At 47.9% G+C, this 26,584-nt stretch overlaps 1 protein-coding gene across 5 annotated transcripts in view; it reads right to left on the bottom strand.

The window, feature by feature from the left end:
- Positions 1-26,584, bottom strand: part of bbs9 (Bardet-Biedl syndrome 9) — a 537,991-nt gene that overhangs the window by 381,975 nt on the left and 129,432 nt on the right. For 4 of the 5 annotated variants that reach the window (XM_038810386.1, XM_038810382.1, XM_038810384.1 and 1 more), the window contains 3 exons: positions 26,445-26,540; positions 21,091-21,263; positions 20,768-20,920 (listed from right to left, as the gene is read on the bottom strand). In XM_038810386.1, coding sequence (XP_038666314.1) covers positions 20,768-20,920; positions 21,091-21,263; positions 26,445-26,540 — 422 coding nt within the window. Of the gene's footprint in view, positions 1-18,334; positions 18,467-20,767; positions 20,921-21,090; positions 21,264-26,444; positions 26,541-26,584 lie in introns of those variants that run through there. The other variant, XM_038810387.1, reaches the window with a different exon arrangement.

The following is a 26,584-nucleotide window of genomic DNA, read 5'->3' on the forward strand; positions in this document are numbered from 1 at the left end:
CCCCGACTTCTGCATCCATAACCTCCCGGTCCTCGGGTCCGCCTGCGAGTTCCAGGGCCCTCTCCTCGTGAACGGCGAGTGATCGCACATCAGCTGGATCCCCTCCGGTCCTCTCACGCTCCCGATTGTTGTGTGCGCGCTTCTCCTGTGGGGGGGGGGGGGGGGGGGGGGGGCGGGTGGGTGGAAGGGATAAAGGGTAACAGCGCTAGGCAGAGATATACATGCGGACCAGCGGTTGTGTGTATGTTGGCAGAGGTGCACAACCCATCCTGCCACTGCAGACTGCATGGGTGGTTGCAGCCATGTCAGTTGCACCTAGGGCTGTGCCGCCTATCGGAGGTGGGGGGGGGGGGGGGAGGGGTACTCACCCTGGCTGCCCTGACTAGATCATTGACCTTCTTGTGGCACTGGGCGCCCGTCCTTGGTGTTACAGCCACGGCGCTGACAGCCTCTGCCACCTCCTTCCGCAGGTGCCGGCTGAGGCGTGGGGTGACCCTGCAGCCGTGTCTGGGGTACAGGGCTTCCCTCCTCTGCGTCCAGAGGCGCCTCAATGTCCCGTTCCTGGAACCTCGGCGCTGCGCGGCCGATCATTTTGACAGGTTTCCGGGGGGTGGGGGCGTCTTTTGTGCTGTGACGCCATCAAGAATGGCGCACGCCGCTGCTAGCCCATTCCAGGCTGGAGAATTTGCGCTGTTTCGGGGGGCCTGACGCAGGAGTGATTCGCGCCGTTTGTTTTTTAAAACAGTATTTTTATTAAGGTTTTGCAGAATTTTTCATAATAAAACAGTAGTAACCATAATAAAATAAACTAGAGTGAACATTAACATAATGCAAAAAGAGAATATACAATAACAATTAAATAGACATTACCCCACTCGACCCAGTCTTCCCATATCATCCCAATAAAGCAGCCCCCCACCCCCCCCCCCCCCCCCCCCCCCCCCCCCCCACGGATTGCTGCTGCTGCTGACATTTTAATTTTCCCCGAGAAAGTCGACGAACGGCTGCCACCTCGGAGAGAACCCTAGCGTAGACCCTCTTAAGGCAAACTTTATTTTCTTGAGGCTGAGAAACCCAGCCATGTCGGTAACCCAAGTCTCTACACTCGGGGGGCTTCGAGCCCCTCCACATTAATAAAATCCGTCTCCGGGCAACTAGGGAGGCAAAGGCCAAGACATCGGCCTCTTTCGCCCCCTGAACTCCCGGGTCTTCTGACACTCCAAAGATCGCTATCTCTGGACTCGGCACCACCCATGTGTTACGCACCTTGGGCATTGCCCTCGCGAACCCTTGCCAGAACTCTCTAAGCTCCGGCCATGCCCAAAACATGTGGACATGGTCAGCAGGGCTGCCCTTGCACCTCATACACCTGTCTTCTGCCCCAGAAAACTGGCTCATTCTCACTGCCATCATGTGTGCCCGGTGGACCACCTTAAACTGAATTAGACTGAGCCTGGCACATGCTGAGGAGGAATTAACCCTGCCCAGGACCTCTGCCAACAGACCCGCTTTGAACTCCTCACCTAGCTTCTCCTCCCACTTGCCCTTGAGCTCCTCCACTGGGGTTTCCTCCGCCCCCTGTAGTTCCTGGTAGATATCCAACACCCTCCCCTCCCCCACCCAGGTGCCGGAGACCACCCTGTCCTGTATCCTCAGTGGCAGCAGCGTCGGAAAGGCCACTACCTGTTTTTTCAGGAAGGCTCGTACTTGCAGATATTTAAAGGCGTTTCCTGGCGGCAGATTAAATTTGTCCTCTAGCGCCTTCAAACTGGGAAATCTTCCGTCTATGAACAGATCTCTCATCCTTCTGATGCCTGCCCTCGGCCAGTTCTGGAACCCACCATCCATCCTACCTGGGACAAACCTGTGATTGTTGCATATCGGGGTCCAGACCGACGCTCCCTCCACCTTCTTGTACCTCCTCCACTGTCCCCAGATCCGCAGTGTCGCCACCACCACTGGACTTAGAACATAGAACATTACAGTGCAGTACGGGCCCTTCGGCCCTCGATGTTGCGCCGACCTGTGAAACCATCTGAAGCCTATCTGACCTACACTATTCCATTTTCATCCATATGTCTATCCAGTGACCACTTAAATGCCCTTAAATTTGGCGAGTCTACTACTATAGCAGGCACGGCGTTCCACACCCCTACTACTCTCTGAGTAAAGAAACTGCCTCTGATATCTGTCCTATATCTACTACCCCTCAATTTAAAGCTATGTCCCTCGTGTTGGTCATCACCATCCGAGGAAAGAGACTCTCACTGTCCACCCTATCTAACCCTCTGACTATCTTATATGTCTCTATTAAGTCACCTCTCAGCCTTCTCTCTAACGAAAACAACCTCAAGTCCCTGAGCCTTTCCTCGTAAGACCTTCTCTCCATACCAGGCAACATCCTAGTAAATCTCCTCTGAACCTTTTCCAGTCGGGTCGACGAGAACGGCAAAGGAGCCGTTATCAAAGTTCCCAGACAGCATGGAAAGGAACAATGCGGGGGGGATAGAACATAGGGTGTCCTTATATACTGACAACTTGCTGCTGTATGTGTCGGAACCTAGTGCGTCGATAGGAGGAATATTGGAGCTACTGCGAGTATTTGGGTCTTTCTCGGGGTACAAGCTGAACCTGGACAAGAGTGAGTATTTTGTGGTGTCTCGGCCGGGGGTGGGGGCAGGGGTGGGGGGGCTGCCATTCCATAGGGCAGGGACTCACTTTAAGTATCTGGGGGTGCAGGTTGCCCGGGACTGGGGGAGGTGCCGCAGGTGCAACATCACTAGTTTGGTGGGGAGAGTGAAAGCCAATCTGGCAAGGTGGGATGGTCTCCCTCTGTCACTAGCGGGTCGGGTACAGGCGGTTAAAATGAATGTGTTGCCGCGATTTCTGTTTATTTTTCAATGCCTCCCGATTTTCCTGCCAAAGTCTTTTTTCAGGGAGATTGAGGGAAGGATTACCTCGTTCATATGGGGAGGGAAGGTGGCCAGAGTGAGGAAGGTGCTGCTACAGAGGGGAAGGCAGGCAGGGGGTTTGGGTCTGCCGAACCTGATGTATTATTACTGGGTGGCGAATGTGGAGAAGGTGCGGAGCTGGGTCAGAGGGGTTGATTCCCAGTGGGTCAGAATGGAGGAGAGTTTCTGCAGGGGGTCGGGATTGAAAGCACTAGCAACAGCGCCACTCCAGATAGCTCCGGGGAAATACTCAGGGGGTCCATTAATAATAGCTCCATTGAAAATCTGGAGGCAGTTTCGCCAACACTTTGGGTTGGGGGCAAGGTCAAGGGATATGCCGATTGGGGGGAACCACCGATTTGAGCCAGGGAGGTGGGATGGAAGTTTTCGGAAATGGGAAGAGAAGGGGATTAAGACACTAAAAGATTTGTTTCTTCGGGGTCGGTTTGCAGGATTGAGGGAGCTGGAAGCGAAGTATGGGCTGGTGCAGGGAGAAATGTTTAGATACATGCAGGTTCGGGATTTTGCCAGGAAGGAGATACAGAGCTTCCCGGAGGAACCGGCTTCCACATTGCTGGAGGAGGTGCTAACGACAAGGGGACTGGAGAAGGGGGTAGTGTCAGCGGTGTACAGGGCTATTTTGGAAGAGGATAAGGCACCACTGGAAGGGATCAAAGCAAAGTGGGAGGAAGAGCTGTGAGAGGTTATAGAGGAGGGGGTCTGGTGTGAGGTGCTCCGGAGAGGAAATGCCTCCATCTCATGCGCAAGGTTGGGGCTGATACAGCTGAAGGTGGTGTATAGGGCGCACCTCATGAGGGGGGAGGATGAACTGATTCTTTGAAGGAGTAGAAGATGTGTGCGAGTGTTGCGGGGTTGGGGGGGGGGGCACTAATCATGTTCATATGTTTTGGTCCTGTCCAAAGCTAGGGGAGTACTGGAAGGAGGTGTTTAGGGTAATTTCCAAGGTGGTGTGTGTGAAGCTGGACCCGGGTCCCCGGGAGGCCATATTCAGGGTGTCGGACCAGCCGGGGTTGGAAACGGGTGCGGAGGCAGATATCGTAGCCTTCGCCTCGTTGATCGCCCGAAGGCGGATCTTGTTGGGATGGAGAGCGGCCTCTCCACCTTGTGCCCTGGCGTAGCGGGGGGACCTGTTGGAATACTTGACCCTTGAGAAGGTTAAGTTCGAACTGAGGGGAAGCTCGGCGGGGTTCTACAAATCATCGGCATTATTCATTGTGCACTTTCAAGAACTGGATAACATCGAACATTAGTTGGGGGGGGGGATGGGTGGGGGGTTGTGTGTATTAAGGGTGACTATGGGTAATCCCTGATTCCTTTTTGTCATTTGTTTATGTAAACATGTGGGCTGATGTTTGGGGTTTGGTGGAAGGATGGGATTGTTGTTGTTGTTATGGGGTTTGACATATTTCTTACTGATTATTGTTTATTGTTGGCGGGTGTAAATTCGGGAGAAAATGTGAAAAAGGAGAACACCTGGCCTACCCATCCCTTTCTCAATCTTGTGTGATCTGCGAGCTTTAAATATGTTTCCTGAAGCATTGCTACGTCTGCTTTTAACCACTTTAGATGCACGAACACGCGGCTCCTTTGACCGGCCCATTCAAACCCCTCACATTCCACGTTATCAGCCAGGAAGGGGGGCTAACGCCCCTCCCCTCTCCTCTCCTTCGCCGACTCGCCATCGCCCTTTCTTGGCCAACCTCAAGCCCGCGCCCTTCGCTTCCTCGAGCACTCCCACAAGGAGGGGCCGCCGCCCCCGACCCTCAATTGGTACCCCGAAATTGATACCTCCTCTGTCAGCAAAGCAGCACCCCCCTCCCCCCCAACAGCCCCACGACCCAAAACCCCCCGCCAAGCACCAGCTGGGCACTTGCTCACCCCCCACTACGCTCCCGAGAGTCAGCTGACCCATGCTGACCCTGGCAGCTCCCGCCCCTGGCGCCGATCAGACTGTCGCCTCATTGTCTGGACCCTTCTCCCAGAGTGAATAAACCAATTAAACTACCTCTCCAGCCCCAGTGAGTAAATAGTAATACAAAACAAAAAATAAACAGAAGACACTAACATTGCCCCGTGAGGAGACACTTGTTGAACCAAGGCTCCAACTTCTTGAAAATTCGCACTTAAGTACAGGGTCTCTCCGTATCTCAACTTTGCTGAAAACACTGCGCCCTCCAGCCACCACCACAGCCCTTACACGCACCTAACATTGCATACAATCTTATATTAGAAACAGTACCGTGTTACCCAGCCCCACCGCCGCATTCCATCAAAGCTTAACTGTCCTTTAATTCGAGTTTTCTTGTTTGACGAATGACCATGCCTCGTCCGGCATCTCAAAATAGTGATGCCGTTCCTTGTACGTGACCCATAGCTTCGTTGGGTGTAGCATCCCAAACTTCACACCCTTGCTGAATAGGGTCACCTTCACCCGGTTGAACCCAGCACGCCTCTTGGCCAGCTCCGCACCCAGGTCCTGGTAGATGCATATCCCGCTGTTCTCCCACCTGCTGCTCCGTTCTTTTTTTTTGCCCACCGCAAGGCAAGTTCCTTGTCCGAGAAGCAATGAAATCTCACCACCATGGCCCTCGGCGGTTCATTCGCCTTGGGCTTCCTTGCGAGAGCTCTGTGCACCCTGTCCAGCTCCAGGGGTAGAGGGAATACCCCCGTCCCCATCAGTGTCTCCAGCATCTTGGACACAAACGCTCCCGCACCCGACCCCGCCACACCTTCAGGAAGGCCCACAATTCTCAAATAGTGTCTCCTGGACCTGTTTTCTAGGTCCTCCAGCCTCTCCTGCCACTTCCTGTGGAGGTTATCCTGTGCCTCCACCTCAAGGGCCAATACAACCAACTCGTCCTCATGGTCGGATAGCTTTTTCTCCATCTCCTTAATCACTTTCCCTTGTGTCGCCTGAGTTGCGGTCATTTGGTCTATTGATGCCTTCATCGGGGCCAGAATGTCCTTTTTAAGATCAGCAAAGCTGCCCCGAAGGAACTCCTGTTGCTCCTGTGCCCACTGCGCCCATGGACCCTGGTCTATACCGGCCGCCATGCCGTGCCTCGGCACCCGCTCCGCACGCTTCTGTCTGTTGGAACTTAAACGCTTCACCCGGCCACTCCTGTTCCAGCTATCCATACAACAGAGAGAGAATCCTTTTGGCAGTGTTCGCTTTACCAATCTGCCCCAAAAAGTCCGTGGAAACTCCTGAAAAAGGTCAGAGAGTCCGTTCCAGACGGGAGCTGCTGAATGTGCGACCTACTCCTCCATGGCTGCCACCGGACGTCTCGTCACCGCTTCTTCAATGGCCTTGGCGAGATCTTTTCACAGTTGCTCCCTCTGCTGCTAGAATTCAGCTTTAATAAAGGCCCTTTAAGCTCGCCCTTCCCTGCCTGCATGCTGGAAGAGGCTTTTGTCTTTACTGCAGCTCCAGCCAAATATTTCACTGTTTCTGCCGGGTCTGGTAACCAAGAGACATACCATTCCTGGGGGAAAGTACTCCTCCAACATTCACCTACGTCTTTTCATCAAACTTCCACCCTGTATTGATTAAAAAAGAGCTCTTTTCTATAACCGTGGGCAGGAGCTGCCTTGTGTGCGACCACTTACTCCGTGGTGCACACCGGAAGCCTTTCACGCCGTTTTTGACGCCGGGTTCCGGCCATCGCACAGATTATCAGAGAATCCCGCCCACGGCTGCCAGTCTGGGCTTCTGGCAATCAAGATGGTAAACAAAAGACAAGACCTACTTAAAAAAAAGATTTTTAAAAAGAGGAAAACTATCTAACTGGTGAGAGATGGCAGAGCTCTGATGTGCAGAGGGATCGGAGTGTCCTAGTGCATGAATCACAAAAGCTTAGCGTGCAGGTACAGAGAATAAAAAGCTAATCGAATGTTAGCATTTATTGTGAGGAAAACTGCATACAAAAGTAGGGAGATTATATTTCAGTTGTATAGGCCGTTGGTGAGACCATCTGTGCGGCAAAAGGCCACACTCCTGTTTGTGGCCTAACCAGGGCTAAATAAAGGTCCGGCATAATTTGTATTCAAAACCTCTATTTATGAAGCCTGAGATCCCACTTATCAAATGTTTTCAAAGGTTACAAATTTGTCCGTCTGTCTTAGGGGCTGGTTTAGCTCACAAGGCTAAATCGCTGGCTTTTACAGCAGACCAAGCAGGCCAGCAGCACGGTTCGATTCCCGTACCAGCCTCCCCGGACAGGCGCCGGAATGTGGCGACTAGGGGCTTTTCACAGTAAGTTCATTGAAGCCTACTCGTGACAATAAGCAATTTTCATTTCATTTCATTTTCAGGTGACTATTTGTTCCTTGCTTAGTGATGGATTCTGCATACCTGGCTGACCTATTGTCCATATCAGGATCCCGCTGAGTGGTGTGTTAATATAGGTCGCCCTCAGGATCCCGCTGAGTGCTGTGTTAATATAGGGCGCCCTCAGGATCCCGCTGTGTTAATATAGGTCGCCCTCAGGATCCCGCTGTGTTAATATAGGGCGCCCTCAGGATCCTGCTGTGTTAATATAGGGCGCCCTCAGGATCCCGCTGTGTTAATATAGGGCGCCCTCAGGATCCCGCTGTGTTAATATAGGGCGCCCTCAGGATCCCGCTGAGTGGTGTGTTAATATAGGGCGCCCTCAGGATCCCGCTGAGTGCTGTGTTAATATAGGGCACCCACAGGATCCCGCTGAGTGCTGTGTTAATATAGGGCGCCCTCAGGATCCCGCTGAGTGGTGTGTTAATATAGGGCGCCCTCAGGATCCCGCTGTGTTAATATAGGGCGCCCTCAGGATCCCGCTGTGTTAATATAGGGCGCCCTCAGGATCCCGCTGTGTTAATATAGGGCGCCCTCAGGATCCCGCTGTGTTAATATAGGGCGCCCTCAGGATCCCGCTGTGTTAATATAGGGCGCCCTCAGGATCCTGCTGAGTGGTGTGTTAATATAGGGCGCCCTCAGGATCCCGCTGTGTTAATATAGGGCGCCCTCAGGACCCCGCTGTGTTAATATAGGGCGCCCTCAGGATCCCGCTGTGTTAATATAGGGCGCCCTCAGGATCCCGCTGTGTTAATATAGGGCGCCCTCAGGATCCCGCTGTGTTAATATAGGGCGCCCTCAGGATCCCGCTGTGTTAATATAGGGCGCCCTCAGGATCCCGCTGTGTTAATATAGGGCGCCCTCAGGATCCCGCTGTGTTAATATAGGGCGCCCTCAGGATCCCGCTGTGTTAATATAGGGCGCCCTCAGGATCCTGCTGTGTTAATATAGGGCGCCCTCAGGATCCCGCTGTGTTAATATAGGGCGCCCTCAGGATCCTGCTGTGTTAATATAGGGCGCCCTCAGGATCCCGCTGTGTTAATATAGGGCGCCCTCAGGATCCCGCTGTGTTAATATAGGGCGCCCTCAGGATCCCGCTGAGTGCTGTGTTAATATAGGGCGCCCTCAGGATCCCGCTGAGTGCTGTGTTAATATAGGGCGCCCTCAGGATCCCGCTGAGTGCTGTGTTAATATAGGGCGCCCTCAGGATCCCGCTGTGTTAACATAGGGCGCCCTCAGGATCCCGCTGTGTTAATATAGGGCGCCCTCAGGATCCCGCTGAGTGGTGTGTTAATATAGGGCGCCCTCAGGATCCTGCTGTGTTAATATAGGGCGCCCTCAGGATCCCGCTGTGTTAATATAGGGCGCCCTCAGGATCCCGCTGTGTTAATATAGGGCGCCCTCAGGATCCCGCTGAGTGGTGTGTTAATATAGGGCGCCCTCAGGATCCCGCTGAGTGCTGTGTTAATATAGGGCGCCCTCAGGATCCCGCTGTGTTAATATAGGGCGCCCTCAGGATCCCGCTGTGTTAATATAGGGCGCCCTCAGGATCCCGCTGAGTGCTGTGTTAATATAGGGCGCCCTCAGGATCCCGCTGAGTGCTGTGTTAATATAGGGCGCCCTCAGGATCCCGCTGAGTGCTGTGTTAATATAGGGCGCCCTCAGGATCCCGCTGTGTTAATATAGGGCGCCCTCAGGATCCCGCTGTGTTAATATAGGGCGCCCTCAGGATCCCGCTGAGTGGTGTGTTAATATAGGGCGCCCTCAGGATCCTGCTGTGTTAATATAGGGCGCCCTCAGGATCCCGCTGTGTTAATATAGGGCGCCCTCAGGATCCCGCTGAGTTAATATAGGGCGCCCTCAGGATCCCGCTGTGTTAATATAGGGCGCCCTCAGGATCCTGCTGTGTTAATATAGGGCGCCCTCAGGATCCCGCTGTGTTAATATAGGGCGCCCTCAGGATCCCGCTGTGTTAATATAGGGCGCCCTCAGGATTCTGCTGTGTTAATATAGGGCGCCCTCAGGATCCCGCTGTGTTAATATAGGGCGCCCTCAGGATCCCGCTGAGTGCTGTGTTAATATAGGGCGCCCTCAGGATCCCGCTGTGTTAATATAGGGCGCCCTCAGGATCCCGCTGTGTTAATATAGGGCGCCCTCAGGATCCCGCTGTGTTAATATAGGGCGCCCTCAGGATCCCGCTGAGTGGTGTGTTAATATAGGGCGCCCTCAGGATCCCGCTGAGTGCTGTGTTAATATAGGGCGCCCTCAGGATCCCGCTGTGTTAATATAGGGCGCCCTCAGGATCCCGCTGTGTTAATATAGGGCGCCCTCAGGATCCCGCTGTGTTAATATAGGGCGCCCTCAGGATCCCGCTGTGTTAATATAGGGCGCCCTCAGGATCCCGCTGTGTTAATATAGGGCGCCCTCAGGATCCCGCTGTGTTAATATATGGCGCCCTCAGGATCCCGCTGTGTTAATATAGGGCGCCCTCAGGATCCCGCTGTGTTAATATAGGGCGCCCTCAGGATCCCGCTGTGTTAATATAGGGCGCCCTCAGGATCCCGCTGTGTTAATATAGGGCGCCCTCAGGATCCCGCTGTGTTAATATAGGGCGCCCTCAGGATCCTGCTGTGTTAATATAGGGCGCCCTCAGGATCCCGCTGTGTTAATATAGGGCGCCCTCAGGATCCCGCTGTGTTAATATAGGGCGCCCTCAGGATCCCGCTGTGTTAATATAGGGCGCCCTCAGGATCCTGCTGTGTTAATATAGGGTGCCCTCAGGATCCCGCTGTGTTAATATAGGGCGCCCTCAGGATCCTGCTGTGTTAATATAGGGCGCCCTCAGGATCCCGCTGTGTTAATATAGGGCGCCCTCAGGATCCCGCTGTGTTAATATAGGGCGCCCTCAGGATCCCGCTGTGTTAATATAGGGCGCCCTCACGATCCCGCTGTGTTAATATAGGTCGCCCTCAGGATCCCGCTGTGTTAATATAGGGCGCCCTCAGGATCCCGCTGTGTTAATATAGGGCGCCCTCAGGATCCCGCTGTGTTAATATAGGGCGCCCTCAGGATCCCGCTGTGTTAATATAGGGCGCCCTCAGGATCCCGCTGAGTGCTGTGTTAATATAGGGCGCCCTCAGGATCCCGCTGTGTTAATATAGGGCGCCCTCAGGATCCCGCTGTGTTAATATAGGGCGCCCTCAGGATCCCGCTGAGTGCTGTGTTAATATAGGGCGCCCTCAGGATCCCGCTGTGTTAATATAGGTCGCCCTCAGGATCCCGCTGAGTGGTGTGTTAATATAGGGCGCCCTCAGGATCCTGCTGTGTTAATATAGGTCGCCCTCAGGATCCCGCTGTGTTAATATAGGGCGCCCTCAGGATCCCGCTGAGTTAATATAGGGCGCCCTCAGGATCCCGCTGTGTTAATATAGGGCGCCCTCAGGATCCCGCTGTGTTAATATAGGGCGCCCTCAGGATCCCGCTGTGTTAATATAGGGCGCCCTCAGGATCCCGCTGTGTTAATATAGGGCGCCCTCAGGATCCCGCTGTGTTAATATAGGGCGCCCTCAGGATCCCGCTGAGTGCTGTGTTAATATAGGGCGCCCTCAGGATCCTGCTGTGTTAATATAGGTCGCCCTCAGGATCCCGCTGTGTTAATATAGGGCGCCCTCAGGATCCCGCTGTGTTAATATAGGGCGCCCTCAGGATCCTGCTGTGTTAATATAGGGCGCCCTCAGGATCCCGCTGTGTTAATATAGGGCGCCCTCAGGATCCCGCTGTGTTAATATAGGGCGCCCTCAGGATCCCGCTGAGTGGTGTGTTAATATAGGGCGCCCTCAGGATCCTGCTGTGTTAATATAGGGCGCCCTCAGGATCCCGCTGTGTTAATATAGGGCGCCCTCAGGATCCCGCTGTGTTAATATAGGGCGCCCTCAGGATCCTGCTGTGTTAATATAGGGCGCCCTCAGGATCCCGCTGAGTGCTGTGTTAATATAGGTCGCCCTCAGGATCCCGCTGTGTTAATATAGGGCGCCCTCAGGATCCCGCTGTGTTAATATAGGGCGCCCTCAGGATCCCGCTGTGTTAATATAGGGCGCCCTCAGGATCCCGCTGTGTTAATATAGGGCGCCCTCAGGATCCTGCTGTGTTAATATAGGGCGCCCTCAGGATCCCGCTGTGTTAATATAGGGCGCCCTCAGGATCCCGCTGTGTTAATATAGGGCGCCCTCAGGATCCCGCTGTGTTAATATAGGGCGCCCTCAGGATCCCGCTGTGTTAATATAGGGCGCCCTCAGGATCCCGCTGTGTTAATATAGGGCGCCCTCAGGATCCTGCTGTGTTAATATAGGGCGCCCTCAGGATCCCGCTGTGTTAATATAGGGCGCCCGGGGTAAAATCATTTCTTCCTTTTGGCACAGTGAAGAATTTTCAAAATGTATTTCCAAGTTCATAGTTCTTTGAGGATAGAATTATTGACTTTGTATTCAGCACTGATATTGTATTCAGTATCAGTTGGTCATATTTCAAAATGACAAATGTCCAGTGAATAATAAAAATGCCGAGAGAGTTGCCCCTTACTCCCACGCTTTCATTCTTATTATCTTAAAAGGCACCAAAGGCTCTTTCATAAAGGAAGCTAGAATTACATTTTGTTGGCTCTGTACTTTCAAAAGTATCTAGACAGTGGAATTTACAAGCATTCAAATCCTTCCATTGTAAGGAGTATAATTACCTGGTACTTTCATGGTAGCCCCCTGAGAGAATGATTTCCCCCCCTTTGTTGTGGTAGACGATTATATAACAAATCAGCGTTAATGGCTTTTTAAAAAATAACAGAATGGGGTGTCACATATAGCCGTTACAATTACCAGTGTTCAATCACAAGTATTCGAAACCTCGTGCATAAAGGCCAACATAAAAGAAATAATTACCCTGGACAAGATTAAACAGGAAGACTGGTAATGCTACCAAGAGAACCTTTCAAACTTTCAGGGAACATAAAGCAAATTGATATTTTTCCTATCATCACCGAGACACGGAGATAAGACTATCCTTTCCTTCCAATGATCCAAGTAAATGGTGTTTTTGTACTTGGGGATAATTATCAACATTATACTTATCCATAAGTTCCCAGCATTTAGAGCTATCTGTCAAAACAGTTATGTAAATTCTATGCATGTCCGGAAGGAATTACATCCAAGCAACTTAAGCAAAAGTATAACAACATTGCACAACTTATTTTACTGTTTACAGTTTCTCAGAAATTAAGATGCCTACCAAATACTGTTGTGGAAGCAACATCACTCTAAAGGCTGCAGTGGTTCAGGAAGAAAACTTACCAGCACCTGTTCAGATTAGCTATGGATGGGTAACACAGATGGTCATGCCAGTATCACCCACCTGTATCACCAAGTTTCATCGCATTTAAAAACTGGAGTGCAGGCACAGACCAGACATGTGTCATTGAAAAACTATAACACTGCTTTTAGGAGGGCTGCTTTTAGGAGGGCAGAGTTGTTTTTAAAAGTTAACATACCCCACAAAGAAATGACGTTTTCAATGTTTTGTTTTTAGAATGCATATTTTTCCAAAAAACATGAATGCAGCAAAAAACTTTGAACCTCAAAGTTGAGATATGTGCTCTCGAAGTCAGGTAGCTACCCCTGTGAATGGCCAATTCAATCCCAATCGCCACAGTTGCAGCATTGTGCACAGTTTAAGGAAGAATATTGTGACAATGAAGAGCAGACAACAGATTCAATAGGATGATGCCTATGTGGGAAAATACAAAATCAAGATGACTTTTAAAAACTAGGGCTTTTCTGTGAGATTAAAGGGTGATTTGACAAAGGTGTTTAAAATTGTTAAATAAGATTGCACGAGGCAGATAGGATAGTGTTTCCAGTGTCTGTGGGCACCAAAAAAAAGCACAATAGATATCAGATCGAGTGGAAAGAGATTTAGGAAAAAAGACAGGAGAAATTGTTCATTTACAGAGGGCTATTTGGCTAAAATTCTAAAATTATGGGGAGATAGATATAGGACAGATGTCAGAGGTAGGTTCTTTACTCAGAGAGTAGTAAGGGCATGCCCTGCCTGCAACAGCAGTGGACTCGCCAACACTAAACGCATTCAAATGGTCATTGGATAGGCATATGGACGATAAGGGAATAGTGTAGAGGGACTTTAGAAGGGTTTCACTGCACGGTGCAAGTGCAACATCTTGGGCCGAAGGGCCTGTACTGCGCTTCTATGTTCTATGTCTCCAAGAGTTATTTCACCTGGGGGGGGGGGGGGGGGGGGGGGGGGGGATGACAATCACCTAGGAAGTGATACTGGGCAAATTGTTGGAGATATAGGCTGTCAAGTTCCTAGGTCCTGATGGACTTCACCATAGGGTCACAAAAGAAGTGGCTAGTGAGGCAGTTGATGCATTAGTTTTAATTTTCAAAAAAAACCCCTAGATTCAAGGAAGATCCCACTACATTGTAAAACAACAAATGTAACCTGTTAATTGAAAATGGGAGGGAGACAGATGTTAAGCTCCGATGGTAACATTATAATAATCACTAGGTAGAAAGTCTTGACTTCTTTGACGCCAAGTTTGCAATCAGTAAACACTTCAACAACAAAACAGTGCCGCCTGTACCCCCTTTATATATTGGTGCAGTCTATTGAACAATAAGTGCAATCCATTGAACAATTAAAACCACAGTTCCAACTTAGGTACTGGGGAATTTTCCTAACAACAAAGTGGGAATGAAAAGGTCTTAACATCAGTCATAGGGAAAATATGAGAAGCTATTCTTAAAGAAGTTATAGCAGGGCACTTGGATGAGTTGAAGGGAAACAGCATAAAACATGGTTTTGTGAAAGGGAAATCATGTTTAATCAACTTTGGGATACATGTGCTGTTGATAAAGGAGACCTGTTGGATGTTCTGCACTAAGGTTTCTAGAAGGCTTTTGACAATGCACCACATCAAAGGATATTACTGAAAAAAAAACAGCTCATGGTATAAGGGGGAAACATATTGGCATTTATAAAAGATTGTCTGGCTGACAGGAATTAGAGAGTGGGCATGAATAGTTATTTTTTAGGCTAGCGATTGGCTGGCTGACAGGAATCAGATAATGCGCATAAATATGTCCTTTTTCAGCTAGCTAGATGTAATGAGCGGTGTGCCACAGCAATCAGCACTGGGACCTCAACAGTTTACAATTTCTATAAATGACTTGGATGAAAGGATGGTTGCCAAATGACATAACAATAGTAGGAAAGTAAGTTGTTGGGAGGACACCAGGAGGTTGCAAAAGGATATAGATAGGTTGAGTTAGTCGGCATCAATCTGGCAAGGAGTATAATGTGGACAATATGAAATTGTCCATTTTGGCAGGAAGAATAAAAGAAGCATGTTATCTAAACGGTGAGAGATTGCAGAGATCAGATACGCAGAGGGGTCTGGGTATCTTAGTGCATGATTCGCAAAAGGCGAGTATGTAGGTACAGCAAGTAGTTAGGAAAGCCAGTAGAATACGATCATTTATTGGGAGGGGAGTTGAATATAAAAGTAGAGGTTATGCTTCAGTCAGACCACATTTGGAGTACTGTTCACAATATTGGTCTCCTTATTTAAGGAAGGATGTAAATACATTGGAAGCAGTCCAGAGAAGGTTTACCAGACTAATACCTAGAATGGGTGGGTTGTCTTATGAGGAAACGTTGGACAGGCTAGTCTTGCATCCACTTAGAAAGCAAGAGAAGATTTGATTGAAGCATAACGTCCTGAGGGTGGGTGTGGAGGGGATGTTTCCTCCGATGGAAAAATTTAGAACTGGAGGTCACGGTTTACAAATAAGGGGCAGCACGGTAGCATTGTAGATAGCACAATCGCTTCACAGCTCCAGGGTCCCAGGTTCGATTCCGGCTTGGGCCACTGTCTGTGCGGAGTCTGCACATCCTCCCTGTGTGTGCGTGGGTTTCCTCTGGGTGCTCCGGTTTCCTCCCACAGTCCAAAGATGTGCGGGTTAGGTGGATTGGCCATGATAAATTGCCCTTAGTGTCCAAAATTGCCCTTAGTGTTGGGTGGGGTTACTGAGTTATGGGGATAGGGTGGAGGTGTTGACCTTGGGTAGGGGGTAGGGTGCTCTCTCCAAGAGCCGGTGCAGACTCGATGGGCCGAATGGCCTCCTTCTGCACTGTAAATTCTATGTACAATAAGGGTCACCCATTTAAAACGGAGATCAGGCAAATTTATTTCTTGATAAGCAAGGGGGTGAAATTTGAGGTTACTATAAATCCAGCGATGATCTTATTAAATGGCAGAGCAGGCTGGAGTGGCCATATGGCCTACTGCTGCTCTTTGTTGGTATGCTCGCAGGCATATTAGGCTTCAGAAAAACAAATCGGCAGCACAATCTCCATTATTGGCCAGTTTTTATTTGTTGCCATCGGGGTTTCATCTTCTTGAAATTAATTCATGCCATGTGGGCTTTTCTGGCTAGACCGGCATTCATTGCCCAGCCCAACCTGCCCTTGAGAAGGTGGTGGTGAGCCCCCTTATTTGCTGCTTATGTTGTTTCGCACGCAAGTCCTGTGTTGCAGCTTCACCAGGTTGACACGTTATTTTTAAGTATGACTGGTGTTGCTCCTGGCATGTTCTCCTTCACTCTTCATTGAACCAGGGTCGACCCCCTGACTTGGTGATAATGGTAGAGTGGGGGTTATGCGGTTACAAATTGCGGTCGAGTACAATTCTGCTGCTGCTGATGACCCACAGCGCCTCATGGGTGCTCAATCTCATGTTGCTAGATCTGTTCAAAATCTATCTCATTTAGCACGGTGGTAGTGCCACACAACACAATGCAGGGTATCCTCAATGTGAAAACAGTACTTTGTCACCACAGGAACTGTGGGGTGGTCACTCCTACCGATACTGTCATGGACAGATGCATCTGCAGCAAGCAGGTTGGTGAGGAGGTGGTCAAGTATGTTTTTCCGTCTTGTTGGTTCCCTCACCACCTGCTGCAGACCCAGTCTAGCAGCTCTGTCCTTTAAGACCCAGCCAGCTCGGTCTGTGGTGGTACTACCGGACCACTCGGTGATGGACATTGAGGTTCCCCCACCCAGAGCACATTCTGCCCCTTTGCCACCCTCAGTGCTTCCTCCAAGTGGTGTTCAACATGGAGGAGTACGGATTCATCAGCTTCTAAATTGCCCAATACTTAGGTATCAGTCATCACAATGTTGAGAAGAATGACATTGATTTCTGCACCCACCAATGTGATACCAGGAAAAGGGAGGGTACTCTGTTAGGTAACACATAATTTGCTCAAGGGGCAAATGGATTGTTGCGTTTGTAATATGTGACATATTATGGGTCAGGGCCAGCCTTAGCGGCCATAACAGGTGGGGAGGTGGTGGGGTAGTGGTATTGTTGCTGTACTAGTCATCCAGAAACCCAGGGGACTGGCACTGGGGACCTGGGTTAGAATCACGGTAAATGGTGGAATTTGAAATTAAGAGAAACTCTGGAATTAAAGGTTTAATGACCATGATTGATTGTCATAAAGTTTTCGGGTGTGAAGTTAATGAATTTAATATCATATTCATGGGGCAGCACGGTAGCATTGTGGATAGGACAATTGCTTCACAGCTCCAGGGTCCCAGGTTCGATTCCGGCTTGGGTCACTGTCTGTGCGGAGTCTGCACATCCTCCCTGTATGTGCGTGGGTTTCCTCCGGGTGCTCCGGTTTCCTCCCACAGTCCAAAGATGTGCAGGTTAGGTGGATTGGCCATGCTAAATTGTCCTTAGTGTCCAAAATTGCCCTTAGTGTTGGGTGGGGTTACTGGGTTATGGGGATAGGGTGGAGGTGTTGACCTTGGGTAGGGTGCTCTTTCCAAGAGCAGACTCGATGGGCCGAATGGCCTCCTTCTGCACTGCAAATTCTATGATAATAAAGTTTTGTTTTAAGAAAATACCAAATCCTTATTTCCTCATGCACTCATTCTTTCCGCACAGCCCTTACAAAATAAACTGCATCCTAGTCACTGTTGGGGTCTGATCTGGGATCGTAATAACGTGCAGAACTGTACAACCTGTGGGAGAAAGGACTCAGTGAAGGGGAGGAGATCGCAACCGTCCACAACAACAGCAGACGCCATGCTAGCAGAGTCTGGCATTGGTTAATGACGGAGGAAAGGTGTCGATAAAGACAAATACATGTGTGTGTAATCAAGAGCCAGGCAGAGACAAAAAGATGTCACAAACACCAGGGCATGAAATAGTGAACAGTAAAAAGGCAAAGCGTGATTTAGAAAATAAATATTTCAAACAGAAAGTAATTAAAACAGATTATAAACTGGATCAAAACATAACTTTCCCTTGTACAGTTAAAAAACCCAATGAAGCCATTTTAAGAACATAAGTAAGAACATAAGAACTAGGAGCAGGAGTGGGCCATCTGGCCCCTCGAGCCTGCTCCGCCATTCAATGAGATCATGGCTGATCTTTTGTGGACTCAGCTCCACTTTCCAGCCTGAACACCATAACCCTTAATCCCTTTATTCTTCAAAAAACTATCTATCTTTACCTTAAAAACATTTAATGAAGGAGCCTCAACTGCTTCACTTTGATCATTTCCTTTGCCACAAAAGGGCAGTGAATTCCATTACCTTTCCCAAGTGTTCCTAAATACAGTTTTATGGCGCTTGAACACATTTTTTGGTCCGGAGATTCACTTGCTTGCCAAATCAATTCCATCACGAACACCAGTTTCTTCCATTTTGGAAAACTGTCAGCCTCCAGTCTTACTGCTAGCAAGAGTCTAGTCCATACTGGTATCATCCAAGGGCTTTTCCTGTACATTGCAGCAGTGCTCTGTCAGTGGCTCTTTCACGCTCTGCGGAAACAGTCGCCTCACATCTGGAGTGATTTGGTCATTAGATCTCAACTGGCTGATTTTAATTACAATAGATTACCCTCCAAGTTTTCATTACGGTTTAAAAGAAAAATGAATACAAGAAATTTATCTTTATTGCCCAAAGTTTAATTCAAGGTAAACCAGGTGACATTTTCATTGCTCCTTAAAATCTGTTCCAGGTGCCTCTGCCCTTCCCAGCCTCTTTACCTCCACAACATGGCTCGGGCTGGCGATAATGCACACTACAGGAATGAATGAAACTGTCAACACTGTACATTAGAACTATATATTTGCTGAGAGTCAAGACACATTTGCGATCTCGTGTCTGAGAATATATAAAATACTGTAGATTTATGAATAGTGTACCTTGGGCACATGATTATTCATTTGAAAGGCTTTCGGATCCAGAGTTTATGCACCATGGTATCTATGAAGACGAAGAAATTAAACTATCTATCCTTGGGTATTCTAAAATCTGATTGCTTTCCTATTGTTCACGGTTATCAGAGTTACGAGCACCACAGCTAGCGGGATCCTGACATTGGATACCAAATACAAGCGGTGATTCCATATATAACCGGCTTCAACTGAACTCGTGCAGCAATAGAGGGAGCTAAAATGGAGGGGAGCTAAAATGGAGGGGAGCTAAAATGGAGGGGAGCTAAAATGGAGGGGAGCTAAAATGGAGGGGAGCTAAAATGGAGGGGAGCTAAAATGGAGGGGAGCTAAAATGGAGGGGAGCTAAAATGGAGGGGAGCTAAAATGGAGGGGAGCTAAAATGGAGGGGAGCTAAAATGGAGGGGAGCTAAAATGGAGGGGAGCTAAAATGGAGGGGAGCTAAAATGGAGGGGAGCTAAAATGGAGGGGAGCTAAAATGGAGGGGAGCTAAAATGGAGGGGAGTTTAGGCAATTAATAAGCATAGCATAAAAGCCTCAACTACACAAGATGATTGTCATAATATACACCAGTATATCATGGTGCAGACACACACTGATGGACACACAAAGGGGCCAATCAACATGTACAAACACCGCAGCCAATCACCAGTTAGAATACACACACTATAAAGGCAGAGGGCACCACGGTTCCCGCTCATTCTGAGTGCTGCCTCTGAGTGTAACAAGAACGCATCCAGCCCAGCACAGACTCACAACACGTGCTGAGAGAATCAACTGGTTCGGACAAGGCTTAGGTCTCTAGTTTATTCCATTAAAATGCAGGGGAATTTTTTGCTTAAATTAAGATATGGTTTTGCAAGTTCATTACACTTTCAACACCATCCAGCTCAATTTGGCTATATCTAGGGTGCAAAATGTCGTGGAGAGAATACTGTCCAGTATTCATTTGTTAATTACCTTCAATTTCAGTTTAGCATTAATTACACCATCAGCACAATGGATAAATGTTGTTATAAACTGGTGGGGAGGGGTGGCAAGTATTAGGGAATACAGTAGGTTCAGATGTGTGGAAATGTAACCCTGTAAACAAATCCAAGTGATTGTCAAATCATGGTTAATGCTACTAAAAACAATTTTGTGTTCAAAATATTGTGTACAGTTCTCAAAACAACAAATGTGGTAAAGTGTTAGCCTACCTTCAGTCATTTAGACCCACAATCATCGTGTGTTAGTTAGTTAGAAGTAGTTAATAAAATCGAGTTGAACCTTCATCAGTGTTGGAAGTGTCTGTTCATCTCTCAAGTCTGCACGAGCCAACACCTCAAAGATAGTGACTCTGCCCATCCTTTCCACATCAGTTACATTGAACAGAATTATAGAATAGTTACAGCTCAGAAAACAGCCATCAGGCCAGTCGTGTCGGTGCTGGCCCTCTGCAGGAGCAATTCACCTAGTCCCACTCCCCTGCGCTCTTCCTGCAGCCCGACAAATCTGCTCTTCAGATAATTATCCAATTCTGTTTTGAAAGCCACAATTGAATCTGCCTCTGCCACACTCTCATCATTGCATTCCCGATTTTAACCATTCTCTGTGCAAAATAGTTTTCCCTCACATTGCCATTGTTTATTTTGCCAATTACATTAAAATCAATGATCACTCCGTTGGTTCTCTCAATGGGAATAGTTCCTCCCCATCTGTTCTGTCCACTCCCCTAATGATTTTCAATACCCCCAACAAGTCTCCCTTCTCTTCTCCAATAAAGGCCCGGTCTCTCCAATATAGCCACATAACTGAATTTCCTCAACATTAGAGTCATTCTTACGAATCATTTCTGCGCCTACTTCGAAAGCCTTCACATTATTCCAAAGGTCTGCTGCCCAGAATGGAGTGCAATATTTCAGTTGAAGCCAAAGCAGCATTTTAAACAGGTTTAACATAACTCCCGGGGAACTCCACGATAAACCTTCCTCCAGACCAAAAACACAACCATTTACCACAACTCTCATATATACAGTAACAGTAATGACATCAACTTGCATTTTTCTTAACACTAGACAATCAATAGAACAATGATTCCATATGTGAAAAGCAATCTTTGTGGAACATATTGGAAAGGTTTGGGGTAATTTTCTAAACATACTAACCTGGCGATATGTTCCGTCCAGCAAAGTATCCAGGTTGCGTAGGGGTGTAGGAGTTTTGTCTTTGAAATGTGTTAAAAGTCGTCGTTGGATAGCTCTGTACTGAACAGCCCTTTCTGAAAGAAGCTCCTTATATTTCTCAGCATTTAGCCGCATCTATAAAAAGAAAGAGGACCTCACACTCTGCTCTGCTTTCCAAAATAACATTTTAAATTGCTGTTTGACAAGAGTACATCAGCGCAGAACACAAAATTGATTCTCATGCACTAATTATGTCATCAGTACTATGACAGCAACATAATTAATATTAATTTAGGACGTCACACCTCAAAATGGTGATCGACGAGTTGAAAGTACTCCTGCAAAGGGAGAGGTCCAGAAAACATACACCTGAAGTCTTTGGCTCCGTCCCTCACAAAACTATCTCCTAAACGCTGAATAAGTTCTTTTGTTATTAGCCAGAGGTCTTCAAACTGGTCACATTGAACTCTGTACCGACCTAAAAAATTCAATGAAAATACATTCAAAAAAATTCCTGCAAGCTTATTTGAAAGGAAGGAGAACTGCAACAGTTTTAGGAGTCACTTTTATTATATTACTGTTCAATTTTCATTTGCCACTTATCAGACATTACTTTTCTTTTAGTTCCTCCCTGCTTCATCGTTTCGAAAAGCAACAATTTGAAATGAAATTAAATGAAAATCACTTATTGGCACAAGTAGACTTCAATGAAGTTACTGTGAAAAGCCCCTAGTCGCCACATTCCGGTGTCTGTTCGGGGAGGCTGGTACGGGAATCGAACCGTGCTGCTGGCCTGCTTGGTCTGCTTTAAAAGCCAGCGATTTAGCCCAGTGTGCTAAACCAGCCCCTGCACATTAATCAGGTTAATTGTTCTCATATCCATTAAAAGTTCCAAAATTTCTAAAACGTTATTCCAAAAGGTGACTTCTTTATTCCTCAATGATCCATTTTTAATAGTTTTCTTTTTTTTTTTAAATATTTGATTAAACATAACCAAGAAACACACAACCCAACCACGGCAACAGGAAAGAACCCACCCCTCCATGCACACCCCCACACCCCCCCCCCCCCAGAAAACACCCCTACTCACCCCTCTGCCACCCCCACCCAGGCAGAAAAATAAAACAAGACTGCTCCTCCCCCCACAACTCAATACTCCTTCAGAAGTCAACGAATAGCTTCCACCTCAAGGTGAATCCCTCCTCCACACTCAAATGGTGAACTTGATCTTCTCCAAATGCCACTCTGCCAAATCACTCACCCACACCCCTAGCTTTGGCAGCTCCGAATCCCACCAGCACAACAAAATCCGGCTCTGAGCTATCAGGGAGGCAAAGGCCAACATGTGGGCCTCTCTCGCCACCTGGACTCGCAGATCCTCCGACACTCCAAATATTGCAACCTCCGGACTCAGAGCTACCTCTACTCCCAACATTTTTGACATTTCTTCCGAAAATCCCTTCCAAAACCCCTCACCATCGGACACCCCCCAATACATATGTAAATGATTCACCCCACCCCAGCCGGAAAACCTATCCTCCACCCCGGGAAAGAACCGTCTCATCCTGGACACCGTCATGTGGGCCCTGTGCAGCACCTTAAATTGGATAAGGCCTAGTCTTGCACACGACAAGGATGTATTCACCCTCCGCAGAGCTTCCCTCCACATTCTGGCCTCCAACGCGCCCCCCAACTCCTCCTCCCACTTACACCTAACCTCCTCCACGGGAGCATGCTCCCTCTCCCCCATATATATCCTCAACCTTGACCTCCCCAATCTCATCCTCGGACAGAATCTTATCCTGTAGCACCGGGGGCGGCAGTATTGGCAACAACGGCACCTCCTTCCTCATGAAGTCCCTAACCTGCTGATATTCTCCTGCGGCAACTGATATGCCCACTCCAACTCCTCCAAGCCCGCAAACTTCCCTCCCACAAACAAGTCCCTAAAATATTATATCGCCACCCCCAGTAATATTCTGCTGCTGCCCTCGGAACCTCGCATCCAACCCTCCTGGAGCAAACCTATGTTTATTGCCAATCGGCGCCCACAGCGACAGGCCTCCCAATCCAAAGTGCTGTTGATACTGGTTCCAAACCCTCGGTGCTGATACCACCACTGGGCTCGTGGAGTACCTGACCAGCAAGAACGGAAGGGGGGGCCAACAACAGTGCCCTTAGACTGGTCCCCTTACACGAGGCTGCCTTCACCCGCCCCCAAACCGACCACCCCCTCCATTGCCCATTTTGTAACCATTGCAATACGAGCTGCCCAGTAGCAGTTCGACAAGCTCGGCAAAGCTACCAACACCACATCGATCGCTCTCTAAAACCACCCTCCTAACCTGCAGAGCCTTCTCCGCCCAGACAAAGTGCAAGATCATCCCATTAACCTTCCTAAAAAAGGACTTGGGCACAAAGATCGAGGTTTTTGAACACAAACAAAAACGTAGGCAACACCGTCATCGTTACCGTCTGGGCCCAACCCACCTAACTTTTGCTAAAACTTAACTCAGGATATCCACCTTGTCCCAATTTGGGGCATATATTATGGCGGGTCAATCGAAAAAATTCATGATTGAAATTGATAAATTTCTGCACACTAAAATAATCAAGGGATACTACAGAAAGCCAACAGGAGCGTAGAAAGAGGAGCGGTGAAACTAAGGAAAGAGTAGGGCCCATAAAAGACCGACCCTCTGGATGAAAACTTTACGTCTACCTTAAAAAAAATGCATTTATTGTAGTTAAGGAGGAGTGTGAACTATTGATGTGATAAACATAGGAGAGGGGAAGTATTTAGGGAATTAGCATTCTTAAAAGTGGTTAAATCACCAGGACCAGATGAAATATACCCCAGGCTGTTAAAATAAGTCAAGGAGGATATTGGGGAGGGTCTAAAAATAGAAACAAGGAGCAGGAGGTCATTCTGCCCATCGAACCTGCTATGCCATTCAATCTGATCATGGCTGATCCTCGATCCGAATGCCATAATCCTGCTTTCTCCCCAGACCCATTGATGCCATTAAAATCTAAAAGATTTATACCTTTCCTGAATATATTCAGTGACTTGGTCTCCACAGCCTTCTGTGGCAGAGAATTTAACAGGTTCACTATCCTTTGAGTGAAGACATTTTTCCTCATCACAGTCCTCAATGTCAACCTCATATCCTGAGACTGTGTCCCTGGTTCTAATGAATACAGTAACATCATTTTCTAATCCTCACTGGGTGCAGAAGAGGTGTCGGAGGCTAACATTGTAACAAAGGAAGTGAAGGATAGACCGAATAATTCCAGGCCAGTCAGACTGGAATCTATTCAGAGGGAGAGGCTATCACTCAAAAAGGCATGGATGAGGGCGGCATGGTGGGGCAGTGGCTAGCACTACTGCCTCATGCCGCTGAGGACCCAGGTTCGATCCTGGCCCCGGGTCACTGTGTGGAGTTTGCACATTCTCCCCGTGTCTGCGTGGGTCTCAGCCCCACAACTCAAAGATGTGCAGGTAGGTGGATTGGTCACACTAAATTGCCCCTTAATTGGGTAAAAAAGAATTGGGTACTTTAAATTTATTTTTAAAAAGGCATGGATTAATCAAGGATAGTCAGCATGAATTTGTTAAGGGAAGGTTGTATCTGACGAGTTTAAATGAGTTTGGCAGGGAGAGAGGACACAGAGTGTTGTAAAATAGACACATCATGCTATAGTAAAGGATGCAAGCCAAAGTGAGTTCAGCTATGTTGAATGTCAAGAGAGTAAGACATGGCTGGATGGTCTTTACTTTAACGCGAGGAGTGTAATAAGTAAGACTGACGAGTTAAGGGCATGGATTGACACAAGAAATTGTGACATTGTTGCCATCACAGGGCATGGTTGAGGGAAATGGCAGGACTGGCAAGTTAACACTCCGGGGAATTGGATCTTTAGGCAAGGTAGGGGGTGTAAAAAGGGAGGTGGTGTTGCGCTATTGATTAAGGAATCAATTACTGCAATGAGGAGAGAGAAGATATCTCAGAATGGTATTCAAACTAGACTTTATAGGTAGAACTTAGGAATACATTACTGGGAGTATATTTTTGGCCTAGAGTCTGTTGGAAATAGAGGAGCAGATATGAAGACAATTTACTGAGGTGTATAAGAATAATAATCAGATAATTATACAAGGAGATTTCAACTTCACCAACATAAATTGGGATAGTCATAGTGTAAAGGGTTTGGAGGAGGCAAATTTTTTAAAATGTGTTCAGGGGAGTTTTTTGTGTCAATATGTAGAAGGCCCAACAAGAGATGGAGCAGTGTTGGATCTGGTTCTAGGGAACAAAGCCAGACAAGTTTAATGTGACAGTGGGGGAGCATTTTAGTGATAGCAACCACAACACGGTATGGTTCAAATATGTTATAGACAAGGAAAAAGATGACCTGTAAAAGGCGGGTTTGGATTGGGGCAAAGCAGATTTTACTAAAATAAGACAGAATCTGGCCAAAGTTGACTGGGAACAGCTTCTTGTGGGAACTTCTACAGCGGATCAGTGGTGGAGGGCATTCAAAATGGAAATGGGGAGAGTACAGATCCAACATGTTCCCTATAGGGGGAAATAAGGAGAATAAGTTCAGGGAACCCTGGGTGTCTAGGAGAGTCCTGGACTGAATAAGGAGGAAGAGAAAGGCTTTTAGCAAGTTCAAACGGAGAAATTCAACTGCAGCCCTCGAGGAATATAGAAAGTGCGAGAGGGAACTTAAGAAAGTAATTAGAAGAGCAAAAAGAGGACATGAAAAAGTACTTGCAAATAAGATTACTGAGAAACCGAAGATGTTCGATAAATACATTAAGGGGAAGAGGTTATCCAGAGAAAGAGTAGGGTCCATTAGAGACCAAGGGGGCAATGTGTGTGTGAAGTCGCAGGATATTGTTCGGGTGTTAAATGAATATTTCTCATCGGTCTTCACTCAGGAGAAGGAGGATGTAGGTACAGAATTCTGGAAATGGGACTGAGGTCCTTGAGCAGTTTGACAAAGGGAGTGAGGAGGGATTGGAGGCTTTGATGGGTTTAAAAATAGACAAACCTCCAGGCCCGGATGAATTGCATCCCAGGCTGCTGTGGGAGGCGAGGCAGGAAATTGCCGACGGCGGAGAATTCAGCCCCATGTATAATGTCACTCATTTCTGAAAGTGTGCTTCACACACCATGGGTCAGTCATTTACCCAACTTCAAAAGAGAAAGTTCAGGCAGAACTGAGCTATCCTCTGATACCCTGCAATTCTTTTCTGACTGCCAGAGGCATTGGCAAAAGGTCAGTAAGCAACCCCAGAAGATCTCAATACCTTCTGACTCAAAGAAAGAAGTTAAACTGAATTTTAACAAAGTATCTACAATTAAAACCAGACACTTTTTTTCTTGGTAAAACTGTGCCCATCAGATAACCATGAACACAAATGATTACAATAGGACTTATTGAGAGCCAATATTACATTACAGCCGACTCTTACAGTATGGCATTGCATGTGTCTGTTCAAAGAGGCAAGAAGAAGCATAATACAGGCAGTAGATTCAAAGAAATACCGAAGTACTTCAATTAGATAAACTCCCTCTTTATTAATATGTCTCATGCCATGAGTAGTTGTAGTTAGTTAATGGGGATAATCACAGAAGATCACACTCACTTGATGTCTTTGAGGCTAGAAGTGTAATTGTTGCCCCCGAGAGTAATTTAAATCCCAAAATGTATATCTGTTCATCATCTGACTGTCCAAGAAAATCTGTTTTCATAAAAGGAAAAATGAATCTAATTGTAAACATAACT

The sequence above is a fragment of the Scyliorhinus canicula genome, chromosome 10 (genome assembly GCF_902713615.1).
Source record: "Scyliorhinus canicula chromosome 10, sScyCan1.1, whole genome shotgun sequence".
NCBI lineage: Eukaryota > Metazoa > Chordata > Chondrichthyes > Carcharhiniformes > Scyliorhinidae > Scyliorhinus > Scyliorhinus canicula.